The 15,541-nt window shown below is 42.1% G+C and overlaps 1 protein-coding gene across 1 annotated transcript; it reads left to right on the top strand.

The window, feature by feature from the left end:
* Window positions 1–88: 88 nt before the first annotated feature.
* On the top strand, window positions 89–12,458 carry CCDC62 (coiled-coil domain containing 62). Its single transcript, XM_010181829.1, has 12 exons — window positions 89–124; window positions 361–553; window positions 1,162–1,328; window positions 2,095–2,196; window positions 2,530–2,701; window positions 2,787–2,888; window positions 4,046–4,134; window positions 5,111–5,211; window positions 5,767–6,519; window positions 9,809–9,986; window positions 10,605–10,736; window positions 12,372–12,458. Exons 1-12 carry the CDS (start codon window positions 89–91, stop codon window positions 12,456–12,458), a joined length of 2,112 nt encoding a protein of 703 aa, XP_010180131.1.
* Window positions 12,459–15,541: the final 3,083 nt, after the last annotated feature.

Below are 15,541 nucleotides of genomic sequence, written 5' to 3' on the forward strand. Positions count from 1 at the left end.
GGGAGGCTGGCTCCCTGCCGAGCATGACGGCCATAGGCCGTTACCGGCACCCGGTGATGCCTGGCAGCGCGCCGCCCCCCCGTCCCCTATGAATTCACCAGAGCCGCGTTCTGCCTCGCCCCAGGTAAAAAATGAAAGTACAGCTAACAATCACAGCGCTATTTTTAACATGAAAGTACTCGTTGTGCCGCTGACGGTTTCAGTCGAGGACCACAGGTGGTACCGCAAGCATGAGGAACTTTTTGGGATGGTGTCTCTGTAATATAAAATATTTTAACTTGAATGAAAACCTCGAGTTTATTATCAGTGGATTTGTCAGTTCTTTATGTTGAGATGTCTTCGATGTGTTACCTTTTATAGAATCTTTGCCCAAGCCTTCAGAACAGCACCATTCAGAAGCAGCGGGAAGAACTCCGATTTTTGATTGCAGAACTGAAAGATCATGACAGGGAACTTGATGACATGGTTGCAGTGCATCAGAGACAGCTTCTAGCCTGGGAAGATGATCGGCAAAAATTACTGACTCTAGCAGAACAATGCAGCTTATTAAACAGTAAGTGGTGTGTATTAAGGGTATGACCCTGGTCCTTTAAGTACGTTCAGGTGCTCAGACCCCTCACTAACAGTTTTGCTGATGCAAAATATATAACATATAAATCATATAACAAACTATTTCCTACCCTTCAGCCTTAAATTTGGTTGTCGTCTTTCTGAGCTCAGAATTTCCACAAGGGTACTAAAATGATCTGATCTTGAAGGGGAGATGACAGTCACATAGCTCTTTCTCATTTGTAAATTGCTTCTGTGGCCTCTTTCAAACAAAACCAAAAAAACCTGTTTAAATAAATGCGGGAGACATCAACAATTTGCAGACATGCTGGAGTACTGCAGAGCGCTGAGCCCTGAGGTTCTGCTGCCCCGCTCATCACCTGGCAGCTCTGAACAGTGGTCTGACAGCCACAGTGCAGGTGTCACCACAGAGTTCATGTTCCATCCGACTTGGATAGCTTGGGAATCCTGCTTCACAGTATGCAACGCGAGCAGCCATTTATGAATCTCATGATTTTAAAACACTGGATTGAATGACTTCTGGGACTTAAAAAATTGCATGACAGTATCTGAGCTGTTTTCTCACCGTTACCTTGTCTTCCTTCTTTTCAGATGAGCTGAACAAAAGAAATGAAATTATAAAATCACTGACCAAAAGGTTGAAGTTCTTAGAATCCCAGCAGAATGACAATAAGACAAACTTTGAAAATACACAACAGAAGTTTAAAGAGCTGTCTCAGAAAGTAACAGATGCAACTGTTCAGTGTCAGGCTCTGGAGGTAGGAGTTAAGCAATGGTCTGATTGTGCAGTCCATGCATGTACAGAATGCCAGTGACATGTGTGAGTTTCACTAGTGGATAAATATTTCATATACTCTTGAGTTTTTTGCCTTTTAGTGTCATAATGTTAGTCAGACTAAGGTATAGCTCTGATTCATTGGAAAAAAAAAAGGCAGAAAAGCATTCCTAAGCTAGGATTTGGAGTTTGCTGTTTGTTTGCTTAGTTTTGGGGAACACTGCTCAGAATCCACTTGCTTCCAAAAATGTCAGGCACTGTGATTGCAAAAGGCACTGTTGGCCCCCAGAACAGCACTGGTGCTTGCTTGGGAAATGCCAGGAAGTTCTATTTAAAGCTTTGATTACTATGATGAGTTGTAACATTCTAAAAACAGTTTAAGGATATGAAAATAATTGGTATTCAAGGGTTCCAAATTTTTTTAAGGTGATTTGGCAATGATGTGTTTATTGGGATCATTTTTTCCCCTGTATGCAACACAGTAACTCAGTATTGTGCATTTTCATCTGTCTAATCAGCTTGATTTAAGACATGCAGGGTATTAAGACCCTTGACTGCAAGCAGTTTGGCTGTAACGAATTGGGGAACAATTTTTACTTCAGTCCTCTTTTCTGCAGATCCTCACACATTGCTCAGAATTCCACATCGCCATTTGTGACGTTTAAATAAAGTTGTGCACGTGTTTACTGGAAAAACAGTAACCTTGAATCACTGAAGTAGTAGGCAACACTCTTGTTTCTGTTCACTAGGAGAAAAATCAAAGTCTCCACTGCTCAGTTTTGGAACTGTCTGTGAAAACAGGCCAGCTGCAAGCGAGAGAACAGGAGCTTCTTACTATGCTTAAGCTGAAGGTAACATCTGTCGTCTCACCAGTCAGCAAATGTGGTCAAACTGCAGTGCAGTCATTGGTGACTGTACCGCAGTGGTTTAGTCACTCTTGATCTCACTGCTGTTTAATTCTTAGGCTTGTTGGAGAAGGAAAAGGTGGTCAACAAACGATAAACTGGTTTATTTTCATAAACAAGTTTGTTTCCTGGCATTGATTTAGGATTTTTTCCTCAAAAGCTCAGAAGAAAATCTGTGAAGTAGCTATAGCTACTGCAGTAAGATGTACTGTTGTTTTGTCAAAATCCATACATGAAGATAAAACAATAGTCAAGAATACATTCTATTTTGTATTTCAGGACGAGGCTATACTTGAAGCAACTGATCACATTACTGAATTTACATCTAAATTCAAGAAGCTGGCAAGCGCATTGCATGCAGCAAAGACAGAGGAATTCAGTCTAAACAAAGAAAAGCAAGACCTCAAACTGAGACTGAAAGAACTAATCCTTGAAACGAATAAGCTGATAGGTAAATGTTCATACTGGGCACCTAATTCAGTGTAGACCGGCGTGGTTCCTTTTCATTCTGGGAATTGCTTTGTTTTGTTTTACAGATGACCTCTGTGGAAAGATGAAGGAAAATAATAGGCAGCAGGAAGAAATCATTCACCTCAAACAAGAAAATGTCTGTCTGAGGAATAAGCTTGCTCTTACTGGTAAGTGTGGGCCGTTGGCTTTTCATGCCTTGGCTTTCAGCAGCTCAAAGACTTCTAGACAACAGCTGTTCACTAATATCTGTGAGGGACGCAGCTTCTTATCTACCTTCCTTGCAGTTTAATGAAGGTATTTGCCTTTGTGTGTCATTCTTCTCTGAAAGCAGTATCCAGGGCTTCTGCAGCAAGTATAAAGTGTTTCAAAAGCACGAAGTTCACCAATGTGGTAACGCATGGAGGAGTGAATGGCTTAAAGGATTCTCTCTTGACAATTTTTGAGACTTTCCTGTCTCCTGCAGTGTTCATACAATAAATGGGGGTGCCATTATCCCTTCTGACGTAGGTTGCATAGAAAATGGTGATGGACTGAAAAGGAATTACAAAACCCTTTTGCAGTTCAAACCAAAAATTGCTTTTAGGCCCTATGAAATCAGCAGCCCGTTCAAACTTTCCAGTGTTTGTATAGAGGAAGCATGTTTACAAATTCACTTTTTCTCTTGTTTTTCTTTAAGTGATGGTTTAGATGGTTTAATATGCGGACTTGCTAAACTGCAACTTGCTGTCAGTTGATAGCTTCACTCTGGTTTTGGACAGAAACATCTGTACTGCAGTAGATAGAGGTGGGCTGATTGTTGCTGCATTATTCTTACAGACAAGCAATGTACTTCGAGGAATGCAGTGACCAAAAATGCCCTCTGCTGTGAGATTATTTACTTCCCTGTCACTTTTCATCTGCCATTACCTTTGCCAAATATTGATCCTGTGTCTCATTATTTGTAAACAATAGTAATGGGAAGTATTTCCCAGCACTTCTCTGTACGAGGCATGAATTAGCATTAATTACTGAATTGCCTCTCCATGGAAGAATGTTAACATGAAAAAGTAAAATAAATAAGTCAATGAAACAGAATACTGCTGCTAGTAAGATAAAGCTAAGTGCTGGTGAGAAGTCTGAGGAAAATACTCAGTCTGTTTAGTTGTCTTACTGTTATTGTGCTCTTTTTATTTGAAGAGGAAACAGGTCCTGTTGATCTTAAAAAAATACTTTTATTTTGTTTAGGTACCTGTTTCTACTGCTACAGAGATGTGCGTTAACAAATGTAGTTTCTTTGTGTCTATTCACTTTAAATAATTTGAAAATTGTATGTGTTTTGAAACAGTGGAGATAGCCAAGAGACAGGAACAACTTCTTCAGTCTGCCATGTCTAAACAAGCACGGACTGATGCAGAACTATCAAGTTTGCGACAGGTACAGCCCTAATTGTATTTCTACTCTGAGATTATGAAGGCATTTTTCAATAACATCAGATCTACATGGAACAGTATGAAAACATTAGATCTAGCTATGCTTAATTAAGAAAAGAAATTACTCTTTCTGCCTTGTTGGGATCCCTTCAGAATATTGGATTTTTTTTTTCTGGTTAAATTTAAAACCTCATGGTACAAATCCCTGTGTTTACATGTGCTTTTAGCCTTTTTTGTGTAATTCTATTTACTTGTTCCTGCAATGAGTAAATACCACCTTCATGGCAGTCAAGTGGGGACAGCCTGTTGAGATAAGTCTGAGCCTGTGTGTAAGCAGCGAGTGCAAGGCTCTGAGAAGTCACGTGAAGGGCAGTGAGAGGGGGCAGGCTGCCTCGCACACATGCCCAAGGTGAACTTCTGCAGTGGAAAGGGGCATGGTGTGCTGAAAGATCTGCTTTTCAAGAGAGACCTAAACCCAGCGTTTTCACCTGCACTCATTTGAGGTTCTCAAGGCATGTCATGCTTTTTTTCATTGCAAATAGTTGAGCAATGTGTTATCTGCTACATTTGCTTTACAAAAAATCCCCTGCAGTAAAAGCCAAATACCATGATCATCATTCCGTGTCCTGTAATTCTGTGTAACTTTGAACAACATAGTAATAACATGCGTTAAAGATCAAATAACAGTAACGATGTTGTATTTATGGCTCAAGATGGTTCCATTTTAGAAGAACTCTTCAGTCTTCTAATAAAAATGCTGTTTATTGCCACAAAGCATTATTTTCCTAAATACATGCAGAGATGGTGCTTTAGATTTGGAAGGCTTTGACAGTAGCTTGAATACAGGTATTGGTCTATAAAAATGTTTTGAGGATATTTTTAGAAGACAAACAGTGTGTTAGTACCTGATGACCATGTTCCTGCATGCCAGACTTTCACTAATGCTGTGTTTAAACATAATTAATGCTGTGTTTAAACAGGTCTACCTAAAACAGCAGCGAGACTTGCAATTTCTTCGTGTCAATTTGGAGAGCTCTCAGGAATTCAGGCAAAAACCTGACAAGGTGGCACATGAGAGGAGGTAAAGTAATCTTTTAAAAATCTTTTCTTAAAATAGTTCACTCTTGGAGAAAGGCATTACTGTGTGCTATGTCAAGATGTCTTTGCTGGACTCAACCACAAACATCCAGTGAAGCTGTCAGATACCTTTTTTTAGATGGTTAGGAGACACCATGAGTGTCAGTTACAGAATAAAGTGTTGTATGCAGGCCGAAAAATTAATTAAAAAAAATTAAGTAGCCTAGTGGTAAAAGTGTTCATCTGACCCACTACTACTTTTGTTTAAAATCAAAGTTTAGTTGCATTCAGATTAGGAAATTGGTGGACACCCTGGGGGTTCAGGCAGAATCACTACACTATGTTAAACATGAGGGAACGCTCAGCCTGATTTTGGAAAGTAACAGCCCAATGTGGACAGACTTCTGTTGGGGTTTGGCAGGATACAGCTGTCTGTCAGTGTATGAACTACCGCAGAGCCATGGCTACAGCCTCTGGTTAATGTGTAGTTTAACCTTGAGTGCAGGTACGCTCTTTAAATGCAGTATTTCTGACTATTTTCTTTATTGTGCCGTTGTAGCATAGGTGTGGGATTCTCTGCCCCTGACAGTAACAGCGAGACAGACGGGGTTAGGACTGAGGGCACCTATGAGATATGCGAGGAGTGTGGAACTGCACAAGTTCCAAAAAGGAGGGCAAAAATCACCTCTGAGATGTGTGAAGTAGATATTAGACTGTTAATGAATGCATCAGACTTGAAGGAAACTACCTCAGTGTATTCAAGCAGGTGTCAAAAAGTTGTGAAATTCTTGGCTGTCCCTGCAGAAGAAGAAGAAAAGCAGGATGTTGCGTCAAGCTCTGATGAGCTGGGCAGCAAAGTATTTTGTGAGGCAAACAACACGAGGCCATTGAGAAACAGGGACATTTCTGAGAATGGAGTGGAAAGCAGAGACCAACAAATCACCTTTGAATCACCTTTACCTGAATATGAGTATTGGTTTAATGTCAGTTCTTGTGTAGATTTGCAAAGTACTTTGATCCAGAACACCGTCACATCTGAGAAAACTGATAATGAAAATAAAGCCAGGGAAGAGAGAACTGGAATTCTGTCTGGCCAAAAAAGCACAGAGACTCCTGCTGCAGTTCACAAGCCTGAATCTGATTCCTGTAGCAGTAACTACATCACTAAAAAAGATCCACGGTGGAAGCCGGTATCAGATCTGGAATGGCTGAAGATTTTCAAACCCGTAAAAGGAGATGAAAGTGTATGGCATGGAAAAGACTGCAGCTGTCTCAAGACTGCACAAGATGTGAAATGTGCCAGCTCAAAAAGGTGATGTGCTTGTTACATTTAAGAAATACAGAGGTACAGACTTCTGGAGAAACTTGGATGTACAGGCTCTCAGTAACTTGCTAATCTCAAGTGATGATTAAAGTAACTGCTGTTTTAAGATTGGTCTACCAACTTGAAAAGTAGTAAATTTAAAACAAGTTAAAATAGCTTTAAGGTATCATGATTCTGGTTTTATGCATTCAGTTTTTCACAGCTCTTATCCCTAAGAGCTGCGTGGGTGGCTGCAATACCACATAACTTGCCAGATAAACTCATTGAGAAAAATGCAGATTTTAAAAAATCTTACGATTTTTTTTGAAATCCCAGCTGTTGCTTGTAACTCTGGTGGGTAAAACGTGTTCTGACCAGAGTTGGGCTTCTGCGGTGATGTTTCTGTGAGGCAAGAAACAAGCCTAGATTTGGTGTGATGCTTTAGTGACTGTGTTGTTTCTGTTGAGAAATCACACAGTGGCTGGGCAAGAATGTAGGACATGGCTGTTGCGTATGGGCTGCGTTCCTCACGCAGGGCAGGCAGATGAGGTGGCATGATTTAAAGAACAGCAGTCTGTCCACTCCGGTGCATCTCTGGTTGTGGGACTCGAGCCCTGTGTTTGTACTGGGGGAGGAGAAAGGATGTGTGGTTGGGGGTGAGCTAGATGAGGTTTCTAACGCTGAGAATTGTTGGAAAAATACTCAGGTGTCTTAGTGGTATTGGAAGGTATCCGAGATAGAAACATATTTATAGAAGTGGTTTTATGCCCGCACAAGCAAATGCATTCAGAGCTGTGGCTTTTGGTGGATTTGTTGTGTTGGTTCCTCTGTTTCCTTTCAAAAAACTGACTGACTTACAAGCTCTATTTTGGAAGGATTTCTGAAGCTTTACAGAGATTCCATAGTTGCCTTTTAAGCAGAAGGAGGAGTAGCTTTACAACTGGTGGTTTGACAAGCACAGTAAAGGCATAGCTGTTTAAACCTGCTAAGAATTTTAGCCAGCAAGTCTGCCCAACAGCCGAACAAATTAGTGCTATGGAATGAAAGCATCTGATGTTTGGATGCTTTCATTCTGTGTTGCTTTTAAAACAAAAATATTATAGAAATTGTCACTGCAGCGAGACAGACCTGTTCAGAAAGAAGGTGAATGGGCAGCCATTGATAAAGAATGCTGTCCCGGCACATTCCCACACAGCTCAGCTGAGCTCTCGCTCTGTGTGGACTCTCCAGTTTCCACTGACCCTAAATCATTACAAAGACTCCGTTCCCCTTACATCTACCCTGACCTTTCTTATCTGCTCCCCACCAGCACAAATGTCACACTACCAGCCCTCCAAATCGCTTTTGAGGCTGAATCGTGAAAACAGCTTTCACTTTTTGTCATGTTCTTAAGGGGATTTTAGGGGAGAAAGAGCAAATTCTACGTGGGCAGTGCAGATAGAGCAGATATCCTTCGTGAAGGAGAGCTGCTCTACCCGTTGGGGATTTGCTGCTGAGTATCACATTTTCATGGTGCCCACATTTCATCCTAGGAGGTCTGCTGATTGGAGATGGATTAACTGGTGCAAATCCCAGCCTCTGCTGACTCTCATTTGCCACCAAGTAAATTCTCATCCCGTGGATGGGAAGAAGGCAGAAGTGTTGCAGTCCTCGGTGTGGGCTTCTTGTTAAGGCATTAATGGCAGAGACCAAACACAGTATTCCTTCTAAGGCCCAAATCTGGATCCTCCAGTTTTCCTTTGCTGGCATCATGGTGCTGATGATGTGTTTTGTGTGTAGGGAAGGGTGCTGGCACCTCCCTGTCAGCCCAGCAAATATTTTTGACATGAGTTCTTGAATTCTGGAGCAGCCGACAAGACGGCTATTAACGCAGTCAAATACCTTCTCCAACTGCAAACGTGATTGTGAAACACCGCAGCGCAGGAATAATTTCTGTGTGCTCTGACTTAGTGACTTCGTTTATGTTGGACTAACTTTTGCTGCCTTTGGATTTTTATCTCAGTTCTGGTTTTAAAGATTGAAGACTTGTTTTACCCTGTTTACCCAATCCTGCCAGTGCTAGCACTGTGCTTCTGTTTTGTTCAGAAGTGTGATGACTACAGAAAGGTTTTATTTTGGGGAGGTGGTCGCTATTCTGTTTACTTTTTTAAAACGGTATGAAGTGGAAATCAGCAGTTGAAAATTTAATTCATTTGAATCTGCTTGCAGAAACCAGGGCACGTCTTTGTACAAGCTGCAGACAGCACTCAGACATGGACAGGTGATCCCAGGGGAAGGAGGTTTAGGTAGGGTGATGAGGATAGTTTCTAATATCCTACAGCCTTTATTAGTTCTAGTCTTAATTTGGGATTAATTGGGAGCTTAGCGAGGGATTTGGTACATTTTGATAAAATTGCGATTTAAGGAACTGAAATTGAGAACCGTTTTTCTCTAGGGTAGGCTATAATAAAGTTAACTTTTAGTGTGGGAAGGTGTAATGGAAAAGTCACTCATTTGACGTGCGCAGTAAGAGCTAAAGCCCTCTTGTATTAGGACAGCTTGGGGTGGCTGTGAGTCGGTGTTTGGACAGTAATAATGAGCAGGGTATGACTTGTTGCTTTAACCATCATTTAAATTGCTTTTCAGATATTCCTAAATACACTCAGATATTCCCAGTGCTAAATTCTATTTTGTTTTGCTTTAAAACCCAGGGGAAGGTGTATGCTGATAGATCGTATGCTTCAACTCCACACTGCAATGCTAGTCAGGCAACTGAGTTTTGGGTTTAATCACAGTTTGCCCGAACAGCTCTTTACTGTTTGCTGCTGTATTTAAAAATATATAAAATTAAGCTTCTTTGGGAAGGCTCTCCTGTGATCTCTGAAGTGAGATGATGACTTTAAAAGAATCTGAAATTCCCTTGAAAAGTACACCTACAAATATGAATTTGCCTTATGGTTGATTAAAAGCCAAAAAGAGAGTAGGGTCTGAGAGATGAAAGTACCAGAGTATCAGGAGGAACTAGGTACAGCCTTTTGTGTGCTCTTTGCAAGGTTAAATAGTTACCCAAGCACATGGTGGTGTAGCTGGTCTTGAAACCGTTGAATGTCAAACTGTTCTCTTCAGAGGGTAAAGCTGAGCTAACGAAGCTGTTGAACACGGGAACTGCTCTGAGGAGCGGCGTAATCTCACGTGCTCAATGGTTTTCGTGGCTCAGGGCCCATAATTATTTATGTTGTCCCATGATTTTCCTTTGAAAGCTTAAAAAGGATGGTGATCCTGTTTCTGGCAGTGTCTTAATTTTTTTTTTTTTTAACAGTGAAGAAAATGTGGATCTGAATTCTTTTCACTTGGATTCTCCCTGTTTGACATCCACCTGTAAAGGAGACAGGCCTCAAAGACATGAGAAATTGTCTGATGGAGACTTCCCTCTGGAGATCAATGACCTCTCAGTGACAAAACCAACAAATAGATGCTGCAGTGCTACCGTGGCCCAAGTCAGTATTTTATTGCAGAATGTACTTCATTAATTTTAGGGGTAATTGTGACTCATGGTAGGAAAGCAAATGTCTGCAGGCATGGAAGAACTAGGGACTGGAATGATGAGACAGCAAGTTTAAAGCAAAGGTAGTAAAATACGTTTTCAGAATAATTCCTTGTTGTCGCAATTTATCTTGAACAGTACGTGTGGTAAAAAACAGTAACTTTTAAAATGTAAGACTTCAGGATGATGGATGCTGGCTGATACCTGTCAGTTCCACTAAAGCACAGTATCTGTGAACACTTGGATGCAGTTATTGGAAGCTATTGGGCACCGATTCGTTCTGTTCTGGTGCTTTTCCCTCTTTCTCCTGGCTTTGTTTATTCTCCCCTTTTATCACTGTACAGCTGTTGTGCATACTGCATAGAAGATCCGGTAAAAAGCTGACACTGGGAAAGACTTCTGTGTTTATTAGAAATGTCAGCATTTAGACAGTCTGGAGGAGTGTTAGGTGGTAGCATTTTGAACCGAGACATTTCAGAAACGAAAGCGATGATTCTTGGTATGTTATAATCCTTTGACATATTCCAAAAAGATGATTTCATAACTTTGGCTCACTTTCTGTCTCCTCCAGGACACCAGTTCCCCCATAAGTAAGCTGCAGCATGCGTTGGCCGAGTCTCGACAGATGGCTGCTGATCTGGAGCTTAGCACTCTCCTCCACGCGAGCCCTTGCTGCAGTATGAACAGTGGCAGCGTTAATACGGTATATTTTGCTCTCCGATGACTACATTTAGGTGGCTGGGAAGAGCGATTGTGAACATCCTTTCCCTTACGCTTGACTTGCGCTATGGCATTATAAACAGTATCTTCCTGACCCTTTGCTAAAGAGAAAATGCCTGCGTGCCTTAGCATGACATTCTTGAATTTTTTAATAGAATTCTTTATGGCTGCTCAAGGTCGTGACAGGATTTGACTTTTGCATGTGTCTAAGCAGATGGGAGGAAGAAGTCATTTTGGAGCAAGCTGTAGGAGGGCTAGAAAAAGTGAACACAAGAATGACTTACATTCAGAACTGGTTTACTACACTAGGTATATTTGTGGAAAGGAGGACAGTATAGGAAATAGGTGACATATAGAGTAGTTTTGTGTGTGAGTTTAAACCAGACTCTCAAATAACTTCGGAGATTTTGTGGGTTAATAGCTTTAGTTCCTTCATTGTGGGGTCAGAGAATGTACTCAATGGTCAAAGCAAATAACCTGTATTTAGCTGTCATGGCAATTTATTTTATGAGCATGACCGCTGATAGGGAGTTTCTGTCCTGAGTATGTGGGCAATAGGAGTAATTGGAGCAGGGGGCACTTTTTTGTTTTCATAAATATCCTTAAGAATTTCTACCTTGTTTGACAAGGAGTCTGTACTGCTCGTCACTAGAAATGAGTAGACTTGTGCCAGTACGTATCACAAAGGGAGAATTTAGGCTTTTGGTTTTAAAGCAGACTCCTAATGAGAACACTGGCTGCTGAAACCTCAACTTTCTCCTGAAAGGTATTCTCTAAAAAAGTTGGCACTCCTTTTATCCTGAGATGCACCTGACCAGAACAATGTTGCTGTGAGTAACAGCGATTTTGATAACATTCAGAACCATAAAACCTTAGCTGTGCTGGGGCTGACTGACAGAGTGTAAAGGTTGTGTGCCAGTGTTTGCATAAACTGAAAGGATATTTTGTTCAGGAGTTCATCTGCAGGACTTCATTCAGCGTGAAATACAGCAGCAGTGTAGTCTTTTGCAAAGGCTGTCTTGTAGGAGGGATTCCTGAAAAGCGCTCTGCAGAACAGTGCTTGCTTGTGGCTCTCGCCTGCCCCGTCAGCTGCCTGGCTCCTGCTTGCTGCTTGGCACGGCCCAACTCAGCTAAACCGGCCTTTAGTAGCAACCGTGGCTCTGCTTTATAACCTGATATCGCGATTTTGAGCTTGGAAACGGGCTTCTCATTCAGAGAGGTGGCTTTAGCAAATAGAAAATAAAACAGGCTCGTGTTTACTGGCGGGGGGAGCCTCTGAGCCACATCTGTAGAGCTTTGATCTACTTTCAGAGCAGTTCTGGGCAAAAACTTGTCAAGCATGTTTTAGTTAATCTATGCAGATCAACTAATCTGTGCTTAAAACCAGGTTTACCTGAGGCTGTTTTAATCTGCCCTTTAAAACATAATGTGTATCAAATGTAACCCTTAGAATTTAATCACTGAGAATTTGTACATGTTGGATTCTGTGCCCTGCTTGGGGGAGGAAGGAGAAAAGGGAATGAAAAAGTGCTCACCGCTTTGAACCTGGCAGCTCTGTAATTTTTATTATCATCTGAATTCTGTGATTTCCACGTCGTGTTTTTGCATTACAATACAGACAGCAGAACTTGCAGAAGCTCTTCACAGAACCCAGTTGTCTGCTGCAGAGGAACAAGGTGCAAAGCTTCCATTCTTTTGTCTATGATGTCCCATGAGTACGGAGGTGATTTCAACTTGATTTTTTTGTCGTTGGTTATTTTTTGTGGTCTCTCTCTTTATAAATACATCTGCAACAGTAATACAAGCTACAGACTTCTGAGATGAGCCTGGCACAAGATTCCACGTGCACTGCTCAGAATGCATTTCCAATAAAACTCTTGTGAGTACAATGGCAGCAAACAGATAGTGAAGGCAGCAAGTAACTCCTTTAATCCAATAATTGAACTTTTCTCGGGCATGTTCCTCATGCTCTGGGCAGGCAGGTCTTGCAGCTCCATTTCCCAGTACCTGCACACCACTTATTGTATTTAAAATCCTTCTGCATGGTGCAGATAATGGGATCAAGGATATGAACATTGTTGAGTAAGAGAGTGGGAGGTGTTTTTCAGTGCAAGGGCCAAGGGCTGTTTTAACATATTGTTCCTGGGTCAGAGCTCCAAAAGCAGAATGTATTGAATAGAGCTGTTTCAGAATATAGAAAAACAGCCTTGCCCATAGCAGATTGTCTTTTCTTTTTGCATCAGGAAACTTCTCACTCTCTGGTCATTTGTTCTCCTAATGAGAGTTGGATGCTTGCTATAGGCACTATGTTGTCTGGTTCTGAGGACAAAAGAGTAACCAGATGTGGTTAAAATACCAAACCTCACATGAAACTAAATAAAAAGTAGCAACAGTGGGGGGAAAAACTGACAAAAAATTTCCCAGTGCTGACACAACCCCAGTGGGTGTCTGCAAAGGGAGTGACTGCATAGCGAGCTGGGGGGTGAAGCTGTGTGGCACTGGGTTTCTCATAGGGGTCAGCTTCGATCCAGTGGGCAGCAGGTGCTCGGTTCTTCTCTCTCAATGTGTGTATAATATATATGTATAAACCCTGAACTGTTCCTCTCCTGTGGAGCTGAACCCTGTGTGCCCCCAGGGCACTGGTTTGCAGCACCCTCACGTTCTGCTGTTTCTGCATTAAGTCCGGAGACGCTCAGTCTTCTTTCAAAATAAGTTGGGTCTGCTCAGAGCACGCTAATGGGGCTCCTGTGGGAAATGATGCTGAGTAGCTGGAATGCAGTGCCTTGCTCTGCTGCGGAGTTCCTGTGAGGTAAGCTCTTCCTTTCCTAAAAAGAGCTGTAAGGTAAAAGAAGCCGGAGGTTTTAGATCGAAGCCAGCGCTGTGATTTGCATGCTGAAACCACTGATGTTAAAAAGTTTCAGGAGCAAATCCCCAAAAGTGCTGAGCACCATGCTGATACAGCAGAGCGGTAAGCGCACGCTTAGCCTACAGAAATAATCTCATTTGCTTCAAGTGAAAACGAGCTGGTGGAACAAACCTACCCACGGTTCACTGTGAGACAGGAGTTAGTGACTCTGCAGGTCACTGGCTGCTGCCTGATTCTTACTTTCTTCATTTATTAAAAGGCACCGAATCACTCTGATCAGATAAATCCAAAGCAGCTTTTGCAGAGTTGATAGCAGGTCCAAAAATAACTAAACCTTTGTGCAATTTCATATAGAGAAGTGCCGGAATTGATTTTGGTTGGGTTTGTTTGTTTTTTTTAATTGCTTTGAAATCATTTGAGGGCAGGTGTGCTGATAAACGAGAGGCTCATTTCCTAACTGGCTGCCAGGGATTGAGGCGCCTTCCTCAGTTGTTTTTCCTTTAGAGAGAGCTCGGGTGGGGGACGTTGAAGAACAAAGGAGGAAAGCCATGAGTAAAAGGGTCTGTTCGGATTTGGACACTGTAGCGTGTGCCACTGCTCGTAAACAGTGACTCAGGGGCTGGCCGAAGGCACAAAGATCGCTGCTCTTTGCAAAACAAACCGGGAAGGTTGTATTTCACAACACTCCAGTGGTGTCCCTGCACTGCTGCTTTTCTGTGAAGTGTTATTTACCTTACTTCTCTTCAGGTTTTTACTCTGTTTTTATTCAGTTTTCCAGTGTGAAAAATTAGATCGTAAATTGACACATGTATGATTGCTTCCTAGATTTTAGCAGAAATGTTCCTGCGTTTTAATGAAAATCTTTAACTTTCTGCAATGGATGAAGAAGTTTTCAGTATAGAATGAATTTTGAGAGCTGAAGATCATCAGCCCGTCAGCCACAATGGAAAATCACCTCATTTTTGTCCGTGGTTCTCTGACTGCAAAAGACTCACGAGTGGCAAGAAGACGTGACTGTGTGGCTGTGTGTTTTTTCTTGAAATGAAACATAGAGTTATGCCAAGATTAACCAAAGTTTTTAGAGCTGAGAGCTCAGGTTAAACACTAGCTTGTTTTTTTAAGAATCTCAAGAATGTAATTGTTACGACATAGGAACTGTTTTTCTTACCTTTTTTATAGCGGCTCAGAAATATTTATAGAGTGTGCCACAGCCAGGCGTTCATTTTCATTGTTGGTTTAATTGGTTTTGTCCTGGACACATCTTGCCATGTAGAGCAGTGAGTGATGCTGGTAGGAAGTTTCCCATTGGTGGTGTGGGCAGGAGCAGCTTCCTGCGTTGCTGGCACCCACCAGACCGGCCCAGCCCCACTCAGAGTTATTGTCCTCAGGAAAGCTCATAACGAGATCAGCCGTGTGTGGGCTCCGTCAGCCCTGCGAGATGTGACCGCCTCTTGGGTATTTAAACTGGTTTTGTCTTTGACTGCTGGGCCAGACATGGTCTGTTGTCATAATCTCAACTTATTTTCTGACTAAAAGATGAAATAAGTTAATAAAGGAGATACCTTTGCAGTATCTTTCTCGCCTGTTTAACGCTGTCCAACACCTTCAGTATTTAATTTATGCCAGTTCTCCGGGGTGTGTGACACCGACTGCCAGTGCCAGGAGTGAGCCGCTGGGTCGCGTGCGGGTGGGAGCGTTTTGGGAGGCCCGTGCCCAGCCCCACCGAGCGTGGGGGCAGTGAGGGGCGGGAGGCTCTGGCTCTGTCCACTGCCCCCAGATTAACTGCAGCGAAATCCAGCACCATGGTTTCCCCTTGTTAACTCTTTCATCCAATTTTCGGCTTTCTCTTTAATTACCCAAATGACAGCCTGCTCTGTGTACTAATGGCCTCAAAATTAGTCGACCAATTCTGACCATAGCTG

This window comes from Mesitornis unicolor, unplaced genomic scaffold (genome assembly GCF_000695765.1).
Source record: "Mesitornis unicolor isolate BGI_N332 unplaced genomic scaffold, ASM69576v1 scaffold13463, whole genome shotgun sequence".
In the NCBI taxonomy this organism is placed as follows: Eukaryota; Metazoa; Chordata; class Aves; order Mesitornithiformes; family Mesitornithidae; genus Mesitornis; species Mesitornis unicolor.